Genomic DNA, 21540 nt, shown 5'->3' with positions numbered 1-21540 from the left:
GTGCCAGAGCCACAGTGGTTTTTCTGATGTGGGAGCCTCTGTGGAAAAACCACTCAAGATCATTTCATACAGGCTCCAAGTGGTGGCCAGATGAGGATGCCTTTTCCCCATTCTGAACGTGGATGGCATTCGGACCAGTGAATGGGACACATTACATTTGAATGAGTCCAGAAGTTGCCTGTCTTTATTGCTCAGACGAATCATTCCATTCAGACAGGGATGGCAGAGTGTGAAGATTTTAGAGTCCTTGGGGACCAGAACACTCTTGTAACTATAGATTGAACTCCCCGAAGGAAAACCAATTTACAAGAATGAGATCGGCCTTGTCTATCAGGACAACTACTGGGGGCTCTAGCAAATCACCCTGTTACTCAGGACGGTCAGGAAGCACGTACAAGGAGTGCCAGCCTCGACAGGCAAACGGCTCAGACCAAAGCTCCGTTCAAGCTTCATTCTTGCTGTCTTTTAACCAATGTATACATTTACTTCCCAAACTCATACCTTGGCTGCTAACTCTTGCCACTGCCTTTCTACTTTCTAAGTGCTAAGCTGTTCCTTGTCTCCTCATTGGCCTGATCATTATGACCTACTTGGTCTCTACTTCCAGTGGCCCAGAGTAAGGTTGTGTACGTCATGCCCTGCCCAACGGCCAAGCGGACAAGGAGGGCTGAAGTTAGCCCTACTCTGCTCCCCTAGCCTTGTGTCCAGCACAAGGCTGCCTCCCTGCTGGCCCCCCACGTCCCACCCCCCACAGGAAGGGCTCCTTCCTCTATTTCATCTGCTCAGAGGGGGCACTTCCCTCAAGGACAGAGTAGAGACTGACGGTGGCCCTGTCTGCCCCTTGTCTCCCTCTGGTTTCTGCCTTTCCCACTTACTTTCTGTGCTCCAGAGTTAATGGGTGAACACGGAGTAAGAATTGTTGTTGTTGTTGTTGCTTTTTACAGAGAAGTTTTAGGCAAAGTTTAAATCAGTCACTTTGAATAAAATAATATTTATTTGATTGCAAATATATATAAATTTATATGTATAATAAATAGCAGACATGGTAGCCAATAGCCCCAAAGCAAAAGTGACTCTATCTGCCAATTCTGCTCAGACAGCTCGGAAAGTCTGAGGGGCATTGTGTGTTGAATGTGTGCGAGCACCTGAAGGATTTACTCTCCCTCGGTCCAGAGGCTATCAGAGGCTCTACCAGAGCTTCAGAGTCATTCCAGGGCCTGTCAGGCTTGCTCAGAGTCGACAAAACACTTCCCATCTTAGAGCAACTCGATCCGTGCTGTGTGGATCTCCACTCACATCCACATCTCTACTCACCAGGGGCGGGGAGGAGGAGGTTCAGGGTCCGCTTCACCGTTCCCTAGGCTGGGAGCTCCTCCCAGAGGTTTCTGTTTTACTGAGTCGTTTCCAGTGGAACAATTCGCGGATACTTCTGAGATGGTTCCACTGCAATTCTTTAGAGGTTTTCACTGGCATATGGTAGCGCATCTGAGTCCAGAACCTGGAATTGGGAGGGACTGATTTTAAGTTTCTCCAAGTGACTGTGGGCAAAACCCGGAGAGCTCTTTTCACAAGATGAGGTAGAGACCCTGGTTCTTGGAAGGAGCAGAACTTAATTAAAATTAGTTTCAGTGTTTGATCATCCAAAGCCAGATTCACTGCAGCTTGTAGTTCAAAGATACTGGGTCCATTGACATAGTTGGGGCTCAGGATAAATATTCCTCTTCGACTTTTCTTAATCACGTTCACAATGTCTTCGGCATACACTGGAAATAAAGAATTTAAGGAACTGTTATTGCTAAACCTGGAGTCTCACTAACCCCAAATCTCCGAATCTCCCAGATCTACCCCGAGGGTTCCTTGCAAAGGCACTCTTGGGGAAGGAGGAAGGGAAGCATGTTCGCTATGCCGCTTTTGCTGTTATCAACGCTACTGACAGTTGAAGATGTACTCTGGTGTCCGGTGACTCCCAACTTCACATTCCTCTCTTTGTGTTCCCTGTCATCAAATTCTCAGTTCCTCTAGGAGCCCAGCTTGTTGGCACAAGGCAGGCTGGGATAACAGGGGGACACGGAATGCTCCAGGCTCCCTGGTGGGGTGCCTGGGGCAGAGGAAGGGGGGGACGGAATGAGATCCGCACATTTGATGAGTGGCCATTGTGCCCGGCTTTATCCAATGCTGAAGGGTGTGGCCAATAGAGTCCTACAAAGCCGGGGGACCGCCTGTTTGGGATGACAGAGATGACTTCCTCTGGAGGAGCCAGGAATTCTATCTTTGTTCAGGAAGGCCTGCCTAGGGCCTAATAATTTTTTTCTGAAGATGGATTTTTTTTTTTTTTTGGATGACGGAACATGTCTCTGCAGCACATATTCTGTGCTGGGGCCCAACATATTCTAAGCTCATGGAACTTTCCAGAAGAGGTATATCCCAACATAAGGAATGATGGGAGAGCCCAGAGAGTGCTTGTATCCAACTGTCCTTTGTGTTCCAGATCTTCTCCTGGCATGCAGGACCTACCTCCTCCGGGGGCCACATCTCTTTCGAGCAAACACAGGTTGTATCCGTATTTGTTTTCCAAAACTTCAGGGAACAGATTCAGAGCCAGGTACTCCTCACTCAGAGATAAAGCGGCCTCACTCTCAAAAGAGCTCCATTTCGCATAGGATACGAAAGCATCAAATACCTTTTTATCTGAGGAAGAGAAACGATAAAAAAAAAAAGTCAACCATTTACCTATGTTTTACATACATGGGCCTTGTATCCTATGACATATGGGCAAGAATTAAGTGTTGGGCTCCTTACTGCATTGATTTAACAATAAAAAGCAGCAGCTGTGTCCATTTCAGAATCACACTGCTGAGTGGTGTCGATTATCCAACCGCATTCAAATTTTTTTTAAAGATTTTTATTTATTTATTTGTCAGAGAGAGAGAGAGAGAGAGCACAAGCAGGGGGAGCAGCAGAGGGAGAGGGAGAAGCAGGCTCCTCACCGAGCAAGGAGCCCGATGCGGGACTCGATCCCAGGACCCCGGGATCACAACCTGAGCCGAAGGCAGATGCCCAACGACTGAGCCACCCAGGCGTTTATGACGCACTCCTGCCTTTTCACTGAGGTCAGATCAAACAGCTGTGGCTTCTCTGATTAAATCACATATACCGGGGGTTCCTCTGAGTTTTCTTTGCACTGCGCTGTTGCTATCTCCTGAGTTACACATCAAAGAAGAGTCTGTTCCATCAAGGCGTGGTAACATCCAGCGAGCAAAGCACTGCCAAGACCCAGCACCTTGCAGAGGCTAGAGCTGACGGCTCATGTACCTATATTAGAATCGCCATATGTAAAATGCTGCAATAAGAACCTCCCGGTGGACAGTTTTCAGGGTTGCGTGATACAATGTATATAAAGTGCTTGGTGTCTGGCTCACAGCAGGCTCACAAGATAAATATCTTTTCCCCCTGATTTCTAGATGGGAAATCGTATTTATGAAGCTCATCTCAGGATATTCGTCAAGTCTCATGTACCTCTGTTGAGCGGAGTATTACAAATGCACATTGAGTACTGGGATGTGCTTCATAACTAGCCAGCCAAGAGAGGTAGAGAATCTCAAAAGTTAACTCATGGACATTGGCATCCGGGCATACCTGAGTCATATTCCAGTCCTTTGCACAATGACTGGCAAATAGCGGTGTTACAATAGCAAACAATAGCCCAGGGGGCCAATGCAATTGGCACTACACTTGCTGAACATGGACCCAAGGAGAGGCCCTGGTGGATGGAAATGCCAGCAGTAGAAAAAAGAAGAGGGAGCGGGGGAGGTCCAGGAGACAAGAAAGGGGGATGCCGAAGACTCGAGGCCCAGGAGGCTTATCTGCAAAGTTCCTCACTGCCCCGGTGGGAAGGAGGAGGCTCGTGGGGCATGGCCAGCAGGGAAGGGCTATGTGGTTTAAATGTGTGACACACCCTAGTCACCTCCATTCCTTCCATATCCCTGTGAAACTCCAGCGAGCGTGGCTTTTTCTATAATCTGGAAACATTAAATTTCTTTGGTAATAAAATTAGCCAGTGAGAGTATTAGAACTCTCCTAGGTCCTTTGCAGCTCCGCCCATCTACGTCTCTCTAAAATTTTGGATATTCAGCATTAACTTCATAGGAAACAGGCATTTTGCTATAAAACATTAGATTGGCCACAGAAGGGCACTGAATCACTGTGCTTTAAAACCGGGTTCTGCCTCCTCATCAGGTTACTGTCTGTGCAAAGTAAAAAGAGCAATTTAAAAGTTTTACGGTTGATTGGCTCTTCTGTACAAGCTCTAGAATCTTAAGATAAATATCATTTCAGTAAAAAAATAAAAAAGCGTAAGTCATCTAGGGGAATGATTATGACATTGGTTAAATAACTTGCTCAACTCGTAAAAGCTAAGAAGCTAATTTAAATAAGTAAATCTCAAAAAACACTCTTGGCTTAAGGACTGCTTGCATGAATTCTCAATAATTAGTCTAAAGAAAGATACGATTGATGCATCGCTTTACTCCTCCTTTTCCTATAGATCTGACAGCTCCTCGCTGTGTTCCCAGTGTGGGGCAAGCACTGGCGTGGGAAGTAATTAGCCTGGAATCCAGCAGAAGGGATCCTGCCCTTTCCAAGCAACAGAATCATTCACTAAAACTGCAAACCTTCTCATCTTAGGCAACTCCGGGGCTAGAAAAACACTCAAACCGGCTCTTTTATTCTAAAGAAGCAAACACCAATAAGCACTATGATCCCATCTCCTGGGGAAGTGGGCAGATAACTTCATTCATTGTAATAGGGGGGATTTTATAGAATTTCAACACTTTTTGAACACCGCCACCATCTTCAAAGCCCCTCGTTTTATAGATGAGGCTAACCGAGGTAATAGCTATTGGGGGCTCTAAGCCAAACCGCCTGGGTCCAAATCCTCAATTCTAGCACTATCTTGCAGTTCAGTTTTGGGCCCATGACTTTATGTCCCTCTGCCAGGCTTGCAGGACCGCTGTGACAGTTGAAGCAGCTAATACACCTGACTGGCATGCCCTCAGTACTCAAGAGATAATAACAGTTGGCTTCTACTGAGTGTTTACTACGTGCTAGATGCTGTTCTAAATGATTAATATGTCCTAACTCAATGAGTCCTCAGAACATTCGTTGTGATTGTGATTACAATCCCGTTTTACAGGAGAGGAAACTAAGGCGACGTGATGTCATTTGTCATATTGCGTTAGGTTGGTGAGCAGCAAGATTATGTTCAAGCCCAACATGCTCTATCTACAATGGCATCGTCGGTCAGCAAGATTCCTGGTAAATGGACTGAAAAAAAAGTTGTTTATCCACTGGCTCCCAGCTCTCCCAGGTGTGAAGCCACCAGACCTGGAAGAAGGTCTCAAAGGCTGAGGGGCATGACTTTCTCCATCAGGGAACACCCATTTCTGGAGTTTCTTCCTCGAAGTCAGTTCTGAGAGGAAAATTCAGAGGCAAGTTGGGGGTCACCTTACCCCCGAGCGTCTCATCCTTGCTCCAGTAGGTTCGGTACAGCAGGACTATTTCAATCCAGTACATGTAGAGCAGAACAGCTGCCATCAGCACGCCGGTCAGGGTCATGACGGTGCCAAGTAGGAGGTATATGAACACCACTGGGGGAAAGACAGCAGCCATGAGCAAATGCAGAGACAGCTTTCCTGGGACAAGGCCACATTCCAACCAATGCTGTGGGCCCACCCAGCACCTTTTCAGACCCTATTATTTTTATCAAAAGCACTTCTCTTGGAAGCATTCTCTTGAATCTGGAAATGCATACAATTACATCTTGCGGGAACTGTCTGACAATGAATTGGAGACAATTCACGGGAACCGGCCATTCCTGATTGGGGTGGCCAGGGAAACTGATCATGACCACTTTTAGTTATTTTTCCCCCATAAACCTCCACACCACCCACGTGCATCCCTCTCATTGTATCTTATAAATTATTTTCATGCACTGTCATCACCAGTAAAGTCTAAACTTCCTGAGGCCAGGAGCTCTGTGTGGCTTGGTTTTGTACCCTCCACGGTACCTAACACATGAGACCTTCCACACACCTCTCTTGACAGGAGCCCCATTACAGAGCATCCACTATGGCCCAGCACAAATTTTGTCTCATGTAAGCCTCAGTGGCATTCAAAACTTGCTTGTTCTTATAATCACTTACTAATTGAATGAAGGATATCAAGCTCATCATTGAGTGTCTTCTTAAGGAAATTTCAAAACTGTTCTTTACCAGGAATTTCCACTCCACCTTTAAAAGGTTGTGATCTGTGATATTACACATACCACCCTGAGCAATGAGCAAGATGACTCTTCTCTCCATTCTGCAATACCCGACCATCACGTTCTCTGGATTGAGAAGCCAGGAAAAGAAAACCCTAAAAAGAAGCTAGGTCCTAGCACAATACCTGTTACACAGGATATGCCCTTTAGGTATTTGTAGAATGAATAAATGAGTGAGTGAAGGAATGAATGAATGAATGACTGGCTTATCCAACACAGCACCCATACACAGGGTATTAGTTAAGGGGACCAGTTCTGGATCACTGATATGAAACTTAATAGTGATGTGCCCTTGGTCAAAGTATTAAATGGTTTACTACAAGCAAAGTGCATAGTGTCCGGCATCTAGCAAATGTTAATTGCTATCATCATCATTACAATTTAAGGAAAATTCCTCTCCTCTCAGATAAAAGCAGTTGTGTGCATGGTGTGGCAATATTCCAGGCTTACCTCCTTTTTTCTCTTTCAGTTGGATGGACTGGGTAGTGTTCCCGATGGAGTTCTGGGCAAAGCAAATAAGCTTCCTGTGAAGCTCCCTCTGAGTAACTTCTTTCAAGTGGATAACGCGGGCAATGACTTTATCCTTTTTGGTGGATTTAACACTAGGAAAGAAGAATGAATACTTTACTCATTCAGTAGCATGCGCTGACCACCTTTTGCAGTATTTGGAATCCATATTAGCAGCCAGCAGTTCGGCTTTCTGAAGAGCTAGGGGATTGTCCAGAAGAACTTGAGATTGACCATCTTATGATGGGGGTCCATTTTTTGATTATTGAATCTTCTAGGCATCATTTCATGCACTTACCCAAGAATTTAATTTACGGTGGGTCTCATCTGACCTTAATTACTCTAAGCATTCCCCTTGAAAACAGACAATAACAATAATTTAAGAATAGTATTGACTAGTGACTCCCTTCCACCAAGGGTTTACCACGTATCTGTGCTCACTCTTCTGAACACTAACTGTGGACTATGGAGTCTCCTGCATGCCTCACCTCACAGGAGCCCCCATGAGGTAAAAGTATGATCATCCTGACTTGGCCAGCAACGCAGACCACGCACAGAAGGTAGGTGGCAGTCCAAGGTCATTCTGCTTGGAAGTGACAGCCTGAATCCTGCCATTCTGCCCCATCCAGCAAGTTGTAAGTCTCAGTATTTATTCACTATTTGGGCTCTCTAAAGTTGCCGATCTACAGTCTGTCTTTACATGAAGGAATATTATTTAGATGGATGGTGTTTTAGGCCGTGTTGCTTGGAGCCTACAATACCAACTCATATTCACTGAATGCTTCCTACTGGCCAGGGACCATGACGAGCATGTCACCTCTACAGAATCAGCTCCCTACAGGGACCTTGCAAAGTGGACCTAAGTGTCCATAGATTACAGGTGGTGGGATGGAGTCTTGTAGGGGTCAAGGGTCACATTGCCAACAGGTGGAAAACAGAGATTCAAACCCAAGGGCTTGTGTGACTTCCCTTGTCTTAGAAGTTCTTGCTAAAGTCTATTACTGTTATCAAAATTTGTTCTTTTTGTAGTAATGCGTACTTTTCAAAATAGTACATTTGTTCATGGAAATGTTTTAAGAATCATAAGGAAAAGCTTAATCCATAGACTATTACTTTGGAACAGATTTTGGAAAAACAAGGAACTCTATTTTTTAGTGACGGCCCTGACCAATTGGATCCAAACCCTTAATCCTTCCAGGGACCAGAGTCCAGCTTCATGAGGCGTTGGTTAGCTCTGAATAGCTAGAGTTCTCCTTTCTCTTGAGCTAAAGTGTCTTCCCAGTAAATTCTGTCCACTAATCGGGGTTCTGTGCTCCAGAGGGGAACAAACTAAGTCTGGTTTCCATAAAACGTAATGGCTTCCAAGGACTTCAAGACAGATATCTCATCTTGGCATCTCCTTTTCCATTTGGATTGCTTCAACTATTCCTCGCTTCACCTATTTTTCGTCAGACTCATTAATGTGCGTTTTCCTCTGGGTACATTCCAGATTGTTCATAACTGAAGATTTGGATTCCTGAACTCACCACTACTCTAAGTGGATGGCACTGGGAAAAATGGGGTTGGGAGGGGCAGCATTCTTTCCCATTAGTTGGACGTGCTACTTCTATTCAGGCAGCCTGGGTCCGTATGCCTGTATGCTTGTCAGCTTGATGTTTAAAGCAGCCCCATCAAACTGTTGATACAAACTGAGCTTCACAACAACTTAAATATTTTAGGGCCTGTCAGAAAGGGCTGTTTAAAATGAACCTGCCCTTTGCATTTCCATGCTCTTCTAGTCACCACTAGTTGGCGCTAGTGGCCACACTGTGAACTGGGCCTGTTGGCTCGCCTCTGGGTGTACATTTTTAAGGTTTCCAAAGGTGAAAGCATTTAGTGTGGGCGGCAGAGAATATCGTCTGCTAATTTCCTTCTTACCCGATCTCTTCAGATGTTGGGAATTCCCACTCCTGGTCAGAATCTTTAATGTACCATTTTATTACAGGCATAAAGTTCTTTTGGTAGCCAAATCGTGCTGTGCAGTTTAGAGTTAAAGGCTTTCCTGAAAATGAAGGCGACACAGAAGATAGGAAGTCCGTGAGAACACTTTGTCCTGTGCAGGAGGAAGACGCCGCCCCCCCCAGGACCGTTCATGACCGCCATCACGTTTGTAGGTAAAAAACAGGTGTGCCAGAAAATAACCGAACAATCTAGCTGTCTCTCATCGGGAAACAAATAAGACCAGGTCTGTTTGTCTCCAAGTGGGCAATACTTATATCTCAAACCTGCGGCGATGTGGTCATAGCACTAAGCATTCTGATGTGGTTTAAGGTTAGACACCAGGAAAATGAGGAGTCCCCTCAGTGACCAGCCTGCTCTTCCAACACTGCTGTTGAGTACAAGGTGTGTCAATAAAGAACATTTTACTGCTGACCGATATTTGCATATTAAGTTAAAATTGTGAGGTTACTCTAACGTAGTTTAAAGAAGAAATTATTTAGATATTCAGCAGTTTCTTGAGGAATGCACTACTGTGGGGATGCAAATTATCACACTATCCTTTTTCTACCCATTTTTTCCAGTAGGGGTATCCAGATATACTCTGCCTCAAACCCAAATTTTCACCTTTAAAAAAATCGTCTTTGCACCTTAATAATGTCCCTCTGCCCTGAAATTCTTTAAAATTCACTGAAACCAAATGTAGCTTGGCTATTTTTGAATTATTAATTTTTTTTTCCTTTCCTCCTTCCTTGCATTCTTGTGATGCTGCTGGTTTTGCACATTCTATTTCCAGAATCAGGACACACTGATACCGCCATCTAGCGGTCTTTTATCGTAGTATCTATTTTGACATTTCTGTAATTCTAAATATTTTAGCATTTAAAGGAGCACTTATTTTATTGGAACAACCAGCACTTGGTTTTAAATAGAGCAGTCCTTATTTTACTGTGTGGGAAAATGTAGATGTTATTGAAGTTGATAAAATACAAGGAGACCAAGAGGAAAGTCACTCTGCAGCTCTACCCAAAAGACACTACTAGGGAATATGAGTTGCTTGAGCAGGGGATGTAGTTCCTCTCTAATTATCTTAAGACCACACCAAACACCATGTTTGCAAAGATTCATGCTATTCGTGTTGGTAAATTGGTTAAATTTACAGACTTCCCCAATGGACCTAATATACACAATCAGCTATTTCTGGGATGAGTAAGGAAGAATCTAAAATCTATTGATCATGTCCACCGCACCAGCCACCTAACAAACATTATCCTACATTTCTCTGTGCATCCAGATGAGGTCAGTTTTCTTCTGTCTGTTTACAGATTTAAAACCTGAAGCTTAGAAAGAATAAGTAACTGAAGCTAAGAAAGAATAAGTTATCTTAAGATCACAAAAGTAGCCAGTGGCTGAGCCAAGATTCACATTCAATTCTGTTTGACTTAAAATCCCAAGCCTTGGGATGCCTGGGCGACTCAGTCGTTAAGCGTCTGCCTTCGGCTCAGGTCATGATCCCAGGGTCGTGGGATCGAGTCCGCATCGGGCTCCCTGCTCAGCGGGGAGCCTGCTTCTCCTTCTGTCTGCCGCTTCTCCTGCTTGTGCTCTCTCTCTCTCTCTGACAAATAAATAAAATACTTAAAAAAATCATGAGGTTCTTTCCCTTATATCGCACTTAGACTTACTCCCAGAAGCACAATGTCATTCAAGGGTGATAACACAACCCACCTTACCAAGTTCTACTTCCAGTGTGTCCTCGATGGGATCCAGAATATCTGGTTTGTGATTAGTATCTTTCACTAAAAGATGAAAATAAAAATTATTATGTGCACTGGGAAATCTGAAAGCCTGCTTGCTGAAGATGTGTGTACAAAGGGGCACTTTGATCTCAATGCTTTGGAGCTTTCTCTTCAATTTTGATTCATATTCTATAAAGCTAGGAACTTAGGTTTCCATGTGAAAAACAAGCCTCCAAAAATGACCATGACATCAGGTCGTAGGTGCTAGCAAAACATTAGTCCCTGATAAACCCTATCCACCTGGGTGCATTTTCTTCTGCACCAGCCCTGCTCAACCACCGCAGACCTGAGCCCCCATTCCTGTCTTCTCCTACAAGATTGCTTGTAGCCCCATCTGGCTGAGTAATCCAGAAGAACACACCTGAGAAAATGCCCACATCAGCCAGACTGGAGGCCACCCCGTCCATCACTAAGTTCGTGGTTTATTTCAAAATAAAGGTGAGTCCGGCCCTCCATTACTCGTTTATCCCTCAACTTCCTGCCCCGAACTGTCAAATAGGGCTCTGTGGTCAAACTTCCTCCTGACTATGTCCCATCTCCTGATAAAGGGAAATTCATTGCCTCTGCTCTGGACATTGTCCTCCTACTTCTCAGGGACCTCCTTCCCTCAAAGATTCCATCTCTTCCCTGTATATTCCCCTCTCTCTCTTTCTCTCTCTCTCTCTCTCCTCTCCGCTCCCCCCACCCCGCTTCTTCCCATTGGCACTTATCCATGCTCAGTCTCTCCATCTTAAAAGAGAGAAAAATCCCTGCACCTCACTTCCTTGCTGCACTCATTCTTCCTTCGCAGCCACATTCTTGAAACAGCTCTATATGCTCATCTCCATTCTCTCACTTCCCTTGTAGTTCGAGTCCTGCCCCCATCACTCCACAGACACTGCTTTGTCTAAAGACCCCAGTGACTTCCTGGCACCTAAATCCACTGGGCATAACTGAGTTTTTCTTCAGCTTTATTTCCCTGCAGCCTTGGACACTTGTCAGGCACCATCTCTTGGAACCCTCTCGTCTTTTGTTTCCCTGCTCCCCTACTCTCTTGTTCACCTTCTGCCTCTCTGCTCACTTCCCGATGTGTTTGGGGGCCCCGCTTTCCCTGTGCTTCTTATGAATATCGGTTTTCTTCCTTGTTCTCTGTTGTGGTGCTGTTCACTCTCTAGGCTTCTTCCCTACGAAAGCTCTTGAACCTTGAGATGATCTCTCTCCCACGTCATCAATTTCACTTCCTTTACAGCTCTCCTCCCCACCCTTCCACCAGTACCCACTCGCTTATGTAAATATTGTCTGCCGTCTTCCCAAACCCAATGATGAGTTCTCAAACGCTTATGTAAATGATGTCTGCCGTCTTCCCAAACCCAATGATGAGTTCTCAAGCATCACTCCCTCTGCCCGGAGATACTTTAGTCACTTGCCCTAGGACAGTATCCCTCTGTTCTCACACCCCTGCTCTGCCCCCTCAGGGGATCCTCCTTTTCCTCCCAACCTCTCCAAGTGTTGCAGTGCTCCAGACCTCAGTTCCAGGCCCTCTTCTCTCTGTACTCACTCCCTAGGTGACCTCATGCCGTCCCTTTGCTTTAGATACCATGTTGACCACCCCCCATTTCATCTCCAGCCCTAACATCTCCAGACTGGTTTATCCAAATTCCGTCTTATCATTGTGATTTGGATCATTAAAAGTCCTTTCAAACCCAGCCCTTCATTTCTTCTTTAGACCTCTTCTTTTTCAACCTTTTCTTGTTTCATGAAATGGTGTCACCGTTGACCAAGTTAACAAAAGCATTTTTTTTGCCAGAAAACAAAAACATCCTTCATTTCCCTCTTCACACATTAAATCCATCATCACGTTCTGTTGATACACAAATAAAGCTGTTTCTCATCACCTTTGCTAAGTCTACGCAGTGAGCAACCAGGGGCATCTTTTCTTTTTTTTTTAATTTTATGTTATGTTAGTCACCATACAATACATCATTAGTTTTTGATGTGGTGATCCACGATTCATTGTTTTCGTATAACACCCAGTGCTCCATGCAGTACGTGCCCTCCTTACTACCCATCACTGGGCTAACCCATCCCCCCTCCCCCCTCCCCTCTAAAACCCTGTTTGTTTCTCAGAGTCCATAGTCTCTCATGGTTCATCTCCCCCTCCGATTTCCCCCCCTTCATTTTTCCCTTCCTTCTCCTAATGTCCTCCATGCTGTTCCTTATGTTCCACAAATAAGTGAAACCATATGATAACTGACTTTCTCTGCTTGACTTATTTCACTTAGCGTCATCTCCTCCAGTCCCATCCGTGTTGCTGTAAAAGTTGGATATTCATCCTTTCTGATGGCTGAGTAATATTCCATTGTATATATGGACCACATCTTCTTTATCCATTCATCTGTTGAAGGGCATCTTGGCTCCTTCCACAGTTTGGCTATTGTGGACATTGCTGCTATGAACCCTGGGGTGCATATGGCCCTTCTTTTCACTACATCTGTGTCTTTGGGGTAAATACCCAGGAGTGCAATTGCTGGGTCATAGGGTAGCTCTATTTTTAAATCTTTGAGGAGCCTCCACACTATTCCTCAAAAATTTAAAAACCAGGGGCATCTTTTAAGAATATGCATCAAACCTGCTGTGTTCCCCCTTTTGTGCCCTATGTCAGCTCTTATCTATGCCATGCAATGCTATCTTCCATCAGTATCTAACAGAAAGTCCACCTATAACCCAACTCTCTTGTCCTGGATCCCTCCTTGTCCCTCTTCCTCCCCGCCAATTCCCAGATCCTTTCAGATGTACTCCCTCCATATTTCCTGAGTCTGTCCCCTTGTGTCCATCCCCACCGCAGCTCCTAGCTCAGGCTACCATCAGCAATTGCTCTCTCCATTCTTGCTCCCCCCAAATCCATTTTCTACACAGCAGATGGAATGATCTATCTCAAATACGATTCATGACACTCTCCTGCTTAGAACCCTCAATAGCTCCCCACTGTTCCTTAAATAAAGTTCGAAGGCACTAAAACAGTGTGAGGTCAGTCCTGCTTCCAGACATTCACTCTCAATGGACCTTCTTTTTCTTCCTGGACTGTGCATGCCCTCTCTCATCTCCCAGACATTGACTGTGCTGCTCCTTCTGCCTGGAATGGCATCTTGACCACCTTCATTGCTCTGGTTTGGGCTCACCCCTCAGTTCTCACTTGGACATGGTGTGTCCGGGTTTGGGTTTGGGTTTGGTGGGCCTCCCATATGTCCCCTTTCTTGCCACTCATCGAAATGTATTATGATGGCCTGTGTACCCCACAAAGTGGGAAGTTCTGGGGGTGGCCACAAAAAGTTTCAAGGAGCTCATTCTTACAGCCTTAGCACTAATCCCAGTGCCCGATATGTATTACATATGCAACAAGTATCTGTGTAAAAATGAATATGTGAAAGAATGAATGAGTGAGTGAGGAAGACAGGAATGCTTGGTTAAAAGAGAGGTAACAGATTTTATAAGGCATCCCTTGGGAGAAAGAGAAAAGCAGATTCTGCCCCTGAAAATTTGAAGGGCTGAGTTATCATACCTGACGTACAGTGGAGGCGGCAAGGGGTACAAATGGGACACTTGCATTCTAGCTTCTCCACCAAGGAACAATCTAATATAAATGTAAAGTGCTGAGATCCAGGAAGGAGGCAGAAGTGGTTAACTTGGCCTCAGGGTGTTTAATGTAACTTGTATCTTACACTAAAAGGAGAGGCGGTAAAAATAATCAATGTATTTATTAAGTGCTAAGTCAACCATTCTGTAGCTCTTTAATACAAAGCATGAATGACCGACCCTGTTGTGTTTTGACAAAAGCCATGCTTAAATTAATTGCAGTGTACAATTTATTCATGTGGGCACTTGTAAATCTAGTAAGAATGACCCAATGGAAAGACTGGGCCAAAAATAGATCATAGAAGAATAAACCCAACAGACCAATAAACATATAACAAGATATTAAACTTCATTTGTACTCATGGAAATGTAAACTGGGACTTAAAAAAAGAGAGAGAGGGAGAGAGAGCTCACTTGACACCAGTCAAAAAGCCTGATAACACCAAACATTATTTGGGAATAATGGGAATCTGTTCCTTGCTGAAGGGTGTGTAAATTGGCAAAACGGTACCTTAGAATAATACCATGGGTTTTTAACACAAAACACATTTTATAACATAAAACCATGTTCTATTTTATTAATGTCTATATATGTTTATAGAAAAGCATAAAGACATAAATGGAAGAAGATAAGCTATAGGATTGGACTACTGCTGGCAAGGGAAGGAGCAGGAAGAGATAAGAGCATAGGCCTCAAGCTGTCCCTTCAATGTTTTGTTTATTTAAAGAAAAAGCAAGATTGTAAGCATGTGGAAAGACATTAACATGTATTAAAGCTGGTGATAGCTTCATGGTGTCACTTACTGCTGTGTGTGAAATATTTCATATCATCTTTTAACTTATTACAAAAACAAACCAGGGATTGATCAATGCAGGGAAAACCCAACTTGCGACAATTTGAATGTGATCCGGAACTAGGCCTTCCCCAGGGATGGAATCTAGGTTAATGGGAAATTAATGTTTTCATGCTTTTAGGGCTTCACATGACTACCAGTGTATGATTATCTTTTTTTTTTTTTTTCCAAAAAGGAAGCCATGACTAAGCCAAAGGAAGGTAACTTTAATTGGGTAACGGGGCTTCAAATACCAGATCTAGAAATGAAAATCTCACTTACCAATGGTTGTCACTTGAACAACAGCTCTGACTGTCCACTCACTTGTGTTATCCGACTCAGTGTAATCACATACGTACATGCCGTCCTGTTCTTCGTAAACTTCATCCACTAGGATTGAGTTGCTCTTTTCTTTAAGGAGTAGCTTTCCATTCTAATCCAAGGGACAAGAAAAATAAATAACCTTCTTTAACCAGAGAATCGTTACTACTACTAGTCATAACAACAGAAAAACTTCACAAATGAGAGCATCACCCAAGCTATGAAGAGCTTCTGTCCAGAAATTGTATTTGTAAGATTCTCATTTGTTCGTGAGGGCATAGAGGCACCAAATCTGACTGATCCACAAAGAGTTGTTTAGCCTAGTATTTCCCAAAGCATGACTCAGGCCTCTGAGACTATTCTAGAAAACTCATAGTGCTTTAAGGAGCTGATATCTCAATGAATTTTTTTAAAACCATGTATATTTATATTTATGGACATTGGCATAGGTTTTTTGTGTGTGTAATGGGTTTAATATAAAGTTTTTTATCTAAATAAATTCAATTCAAAAAAGGTGAAATTTAAATTAAAAGTATTAAGTAAGGGGCACCTGGGTGGCTCAGTCATTAAGTGTCAGCCTTCGGCTCAGGTCATGATCCCAGGGTCCTGGGATCGAGCCCCGCATCGGGCTCCCTGCTCGGCGGGAAGCCTGCTTCTCCCTCTCCCACTCCCCCTGCTTGTGTTCTCTCTCTGTCAAATAAAGAAATAAATAAAATCTTTAAAAAATATTAAGTAAATAACTAAACAGGTGTACATAGATATGACAAAGAACGACTAATGAGTGAGAAACAATGAACTCATGGTGGACCCAAACTCAAGTGGAAACTAAAATGCAATAATGAGCACTTCTCTCCCTTATTTAGCATATCTATCATGGATGCTAAGGTCTAAAGTTCTCCCATGGCTGAACTTACCATTCCTTCCTGCTCTCATTTCCTGCTACTGCTTCTCCACCCCCTTGCCATTCCCTAAATAACCATGTTCTTTCTCTATTCATGTGTCCGTACATCTCTCCCACCACTTTCCCCACCACCGGGTAGGCTGCAGCTCAGTCTTTAACTCCAACTCAAGAGGTAACTCTCACAGAGGGAGTGACCAGGCACTCTCCCAGCAGAACCGGTCCCTGCATGCTCCCAGACCTCCACGATTACCCAGAGCCCTCTGATCGTAATTTATGTATACAGTTACCTCTTTCTATGTCGTTGTTGAGACAGCCATTGTGCCAAGACACATAGCTGCTCCTAGACACAAAGGCAGGAATAAACATAGATCCCTCCCATCAGAGGATATGGAGTCATGAATGCCTTCTGAGACTGAGAGAGTGCTCAGTCTAAGAAGGCAGGCCCCGAGCAGTAAGCCAGAGTCTGATGCATTTGGGCAGCCTTGGCTCGGTTCACAGGAAGCAGGGATGCTCCTTCCAGGCTAATCAGAGCCTTGAGTAATGTGTAGGAATCACTCCATTGAAGGTAAATGCCATCCTGGAAACATCTGAAATGGAGCATGGATATAGGAAATAAGGCCACGGTGAAGAGGCTGATCTGCGTAGATGGACTTGGTCTTTGTGTCTCTAGTATATGGCAAGCAAGCCAGCAAGAGTAGGCTCTTTGTAAATGATGGGTGAATAAAGTATGCATACTTGAAAGGTTCTGAAGCCTAAGAGTCATGTAATCACCTTTGTATCACTAGGGGCTGGGACATAGTAAGGGCTCGATAAATATCAGTTGAGTGGTTGAGTTCCACTGTACCAGTAATTCTGTAGCCCCCAATTTCCATGTGGCACATGGCCTTCCAATCTCCAACAAATAGCCCTCAGTGTATCTCTCACCACAGCAGTCAAAAACAAAGAGATAGGCAACAAAAACAACAAAATAATAAGTATTTCTTACCTATACAGATTATAAAATTCTTTCTCATGTATTATCCCATATGATTCACTCAAAGGATTCTCTGAATTGGATTGCACAGACTCTACAAGAAAACTGAGGTTTTGGAACTCATGTGTTGCCCTGTATCACAGAGCTAGCAACTGAGAGGACCGAGGGTCAACATGAATTTTTCTGACTCTTGAGCTTCATGTTCTCATTGAGGAATTTCCCTTCTACTTCCCATGCTAACTCACAGGAGCAAGGATTCCCCTACTCCAAGTCTCTGGTGTGGTTCCTGTGGCCCAAGAAGGGACTTCCAGTAGGTTGGCAAGGAGCCTAAGGGGAGGGTCAGAGCAGGTCAGAGAAGGGCAGCCACAGGCAGGAAGTAGAAGAAAGCAAACAAGTGGGGCAGACAATGTTAAATATCAACCAGCTGATCTCAAGGGTCAAGGACCCTTCAAAAGAAGAGTCAGAGGATGGGGTAAAATTCAGAGATAAAACTCTAGAGAATACAATAATGACATACAAAGGGCAGAAACTGAAGCAGAAGTGTGTCGTGAATCACCCAAGAGAGTAACGGGGAGAGGACGGAGAGTCGTGACTGAGACCTCAGTTGAGCCACAGTGGGGATGGGTCAAAACAAAGTGGATTTGATTTTTTTCATAAAAACGTAAGTGTGGGGGCGCCTGGGTGGCTCAGTTGGTCAAGCATCTGCCTTCGGCTCAGGTCATGACCTCAGGGTTCTGGGATCGAGTCTCAAGTCAGGCCCCCTGCTCAGCAGGGAGTCTGCTTCTCCCTCTCCCTCAGCCCCTCCCCCTGCCCCTGCTCGTGTGCTCTCTCTCTCTCTCTCTCAAATAAATAAAATCTTAAATAAAAGTAAAAAAGGTATGACTTCATATGTATTCTTAAGACTTAATGAGATGGAACTAAAAGGAAACATCAAAGAAAAGAGAGAAGGGAGAGGCCACTTGTGTCAAGAATGATGGGAAACCCATTCTGGTAAGATGATCGCAAATGATTTCAGGAGGAAAAAGAGGTGCTAATGGGGCTGTTTCGCTCAGCTGTGAAACAGTCTTGAACAAAATATGGAAAGAGGAACATCTCAATGTGAACCTGTACGAATAGTATCAGTAAGTCCTAGACAGAACAGAGACATGCAGAAAAGAGGAAGACACTAAAACGGGACTTTTAAAGGAATGTGTGCAGCAAGAAGAACAAAGAAAATGTATTCTAGGAGGAGCAGTTATTGAAATACTACCCGCTATTGTCATCAAGTTCTAATAGTACCGGCCAAGACACAGTGGAGCTCCTACCAGGGCTTTTGTTACCTAGTCTGGGAGGACTCCCAGCATGGACATCTCGAGCCCTGCCCTCCCTGAGGGACTTGACATTTCCATGTCTGTTTTAATGACACATTATGTCCAGATCTGTGTATGTGAGCTCTTTTCATCCCTCATTGAATTCACTTTTACTTTCTCAACTTGCTAAATGTTGTGAACATATTTGAGCCAGAAAGACCCAAAACAGGAGTCATCTCTTTTATGTCCCCCAAAGTATTTCATCTTGTATTTTATTCCTTGAAGATATCACTAGCCTCCATCAACTCCTTTCTGTTCCCACAGCTAGTTCCCTGGATCAGGATTCACACTTGTAAAGTTCAATCACACCAATAGGGACCTCCAATAACCATACCACATAACCAACTTACAGCCTTTGTTTTCAGCCCTAACCCTAAAGTCGCTCAGGAACTCTCTGCTCCCACTATGTTGAGCCACTCACCATTCACAGAATGTGACCCTTGTCCTTCTGTTTTCTGTCGCCCCTCTGCCTTTTTCTGCAGCTTCTGTCTCTTGCCCTAATCATCAACCGACCACATTCTACTTACACATAAATTTTGCACTCGTATTTATCTTTTAAGTGGAAAAGGGTACATTATGAAAAATATAGACCGATGAGCTAGATGTTCATCTCTAGCCAAAGTCTTGAATGGATTATTGGACAGATGACTTATGAGCCCTTAAAAAAGAAAATGTATGATAAAATGAATAGACAAGAGGCTCAGAGAATACAGGAATACAGTAGATGTTCTGTCTTCACTGTAGTGAGTCATTGGGAAAACATGTTGATGAGGTCTTTGTTAAGTAAAATAGATATACCTGGGCTGAATGGGTCACCATTTGGGTGCCCTTTTCAAGTTAATTGAGCAGTAATACTCCCCACGTTGTGGATTAAGGGATCATGGGATCATGCTAGAGTCAATAGCTGAGTTGACTGGCAGTTGAATGCCAAGCTGTTCAGTATTTTTGCTAAGACCTATCATGCCTGCATCTCATCCTCAAGTCACACAAGTCTGGGAGTCATGGCTTAATATGGTGGATTTCAAAATCAATTCCAACCTCTTGATATGTAGAATGATGAGCTGAAACCAACAAATCAGAATTTAATTAGAATAAATGTAAAATCATGAACGTGGGTTACAAATTCTACTCCATTAGCAAAAACTGAATTGGCTTGATCACTGTTCTTGTGAAAACAAACAAACAAAAACAAACAAAAAAAGGCCCTTACCTGCCAACTAAGAATGAACAACCACATAATGGAGCCGCCCCAAAGCTAATGCAATCATAGACCGCACTGATATACTGCTCAGAACAAGGAAGAAAATAGTTTGTCTGTTTTCACTATTGGTTAGGCAACATGTGGGTTATAGCATTGCACAGACGTTAGGAAGTTGTGCAGGATTGTGAGCACTCTGAAATTGCTCAGTGAGAACAACCGAATGGGCCAATGTACCGACCTTGAGAATACTTTTCAGAAATCAAATTGAAGTGATCTTTACTTCTTCTGTACTTGGAACCACATTGATCTTTGGTCGAGCCAGTCTCACCAACTCACCAGGTCTCTGGATCACTAGGCTTACAGAATGCTAGGCAGTACTAGTGACTGTGAGAAAAGTAGGCCAAAAAGAAATGAGAAGGAGAAGCAGCAGGTTTGAGTGCGTACATTCCATGGAACGCAGGGCTCAGAGGAGATGCACCAGCCACGTCAGCATCGTGGTCAGTGAGTGTGGCATATGCGTGAGATTGTCGTAAGCCACCAGTGGAAAGGTTGCTTGGGGCACAAATCTAACTGACAAGAAGTCATAGCAGTGTCACTGATACCTGTGTCTCAATGCCATTGTGGAAGGACCTCTCCTGCTGCCCTGTTCTAATTTTGCCCATATCAAAGATTTGCTTAGCAAGAGAATGTAAAATACCCTCTCATTAAATGTAATTCTCATTTATTTAAGAGGAAGTCTGTGTAGGCTATTTCTTTATTATATTTTTAAGAAATTGGCAAGATATGGAGAAAATATTCTTTGAGTAAAGAACAGATAATTCACTTTAATTCTGACTTCTTGGCCATTTAATATTTCAATTAAGAATCTCCAAGCCTCTGCATGGAGCACTGGATGTTATACAACGAATAACAATGAATCATGGAACGCTACATCAAAAACTAATCATGAAATGTATGGTGACTAACATAACAATAAAATTTAAAAAATAATAAATAAAAAAGAATCTCCAAGCCTAAATATTTTGACGTGTCTATTAAAAATCTTCCAAAAGCCCCCAGGGCCTTGCGCCCCTGGATTTATTTCAGTGGGACATTCTATACATCTGGCAGATGCGTCCCTGGTCAGGAGTTTCATCTGAATTCAATAACACCATGCTTTCATCTGCTCAGCCAGTGTTAGCCTCTGCTGTCTATTCTGAGATGGCTTAGGTGTGACCCACCCACCACCTGAGTACTGGAGGAAGGAAAGGAGCACTGTGTATTATTTGCGGCCTAATGTCACAACTTCTAGTGATACACTCCTTCCGTGAGGGCTGTGACTTTTCAGGTTACTGCACACATGCATGCAATTGGGAAACATAACTTGAACGATAACCTATTCAAATCTGTGTCAGAAAGTACAATTTTATTTCGTTTTTTAATATTTATTTATTTGAGAGAGAGTGAGCGAGAAAGAGCGTGAGATGGGGGAGGGAAGAGGGAAAGGGAGAGGCAGACTCCCCCCGGCTGAGCAGGGAGCCAGATTCAGGGCTCGATCCCAGGACCCTTGGATCATGACCTGAGCTGAAGGCAGATGCTTAACTGACTGAGCCACCCAGGCGCCCCTAGAAATTTTATTTTATTTATTTATTTTTTAATAGTTTATTTATTTGACAGAGAGAGACACAGCAAGAGAGGGAACACAAGCAGGGGGAGTGGGAGAGGGAGAAGCAGACCTCCCACGGAGCAGGGAGCCCGATGCGGGGCTCTAT

The 21540-nt window shown here is 43.8% G+C and overlaps 1 protein-coding gene and 1 long non-coding RNA gene across 2 annotated transcripts in view; one reads left to right on the top strand and one right to left on the bottom strand.

The window, feature by feature from the left end:
• Positions 1 to 971: 971 nt before the first annotated feature.
• LOC113938202 (interleukin 18 receptor accessory protein) overlaps positions 972 to 21540 on the bottom strand; it is a 25691-nt gene continuing 5122 nt past the window's right edge. Inside the window, exons 4-10 of the mRNA XM_027623480.1 lie at positions 15327 to 15477; positions 10534 to 10599; positions 8744 to 8867; positions 6770 to 6921; positions 5508 to 5645; positions 2515 to 2688; positions 972 to 1763 (exon numbers count right to left, since the gene is read on the bottom strand). Of these exons, the coding sequence (XP_027479281.1) occupies positions 1348 to 1763; positions 2515 to 2688; positions 5508 to 5645; positions 6770 to 6921; positions 8744 to 8867; positions 10534 to 10599; positions 15327 to 15477 (1221 nt within the window). The 3' untranslated portion in view covers positions 972 to 1347. The remainder of the gene's footprint in view (positions 1764 to 2514; positions 2689 to 5507; positions 5646 to 6769; positions 6922 to 8743; positions 8868 to 10533; positions 10600 to 15326; positions 15478 to 21540) is intronic.
• Positions 17275 to 21540, top strand: part of LOC113938203 — a 16540-nt gene continuing 12274 nt past the window's right edge. Inside the window, exon 1 of the long non-coding RNA XR_003524851.1 lies at positions 17275 to 17900. This is a non-coding gene — a long non-coding RNA (uncharacterized LOC113938203). The remainder of the gene's footprint in view (positions 17901 to 21540) is intronic.

The sequence above is a fragment of the Zalophus californianus genome, chromosome 8, assembly GCF_009762305.2.
Source record: "Zalophus californianus isolate mZalCal1 chromosome 8, mZalCal1.pri.v2, whole genome shotgun sequence".
Taxonomy (NCBI): Eukaryota; Metazoa; Chordata; class Mammalia; order Carnivora; family Otariidae; genus Zalophus; species Zalophus californianus.
The sequence above is the reverse complement of the archived record's forward strand: the minus strand, read 5'-3'. Positions and strand labels throughout refer to the sequence as shown.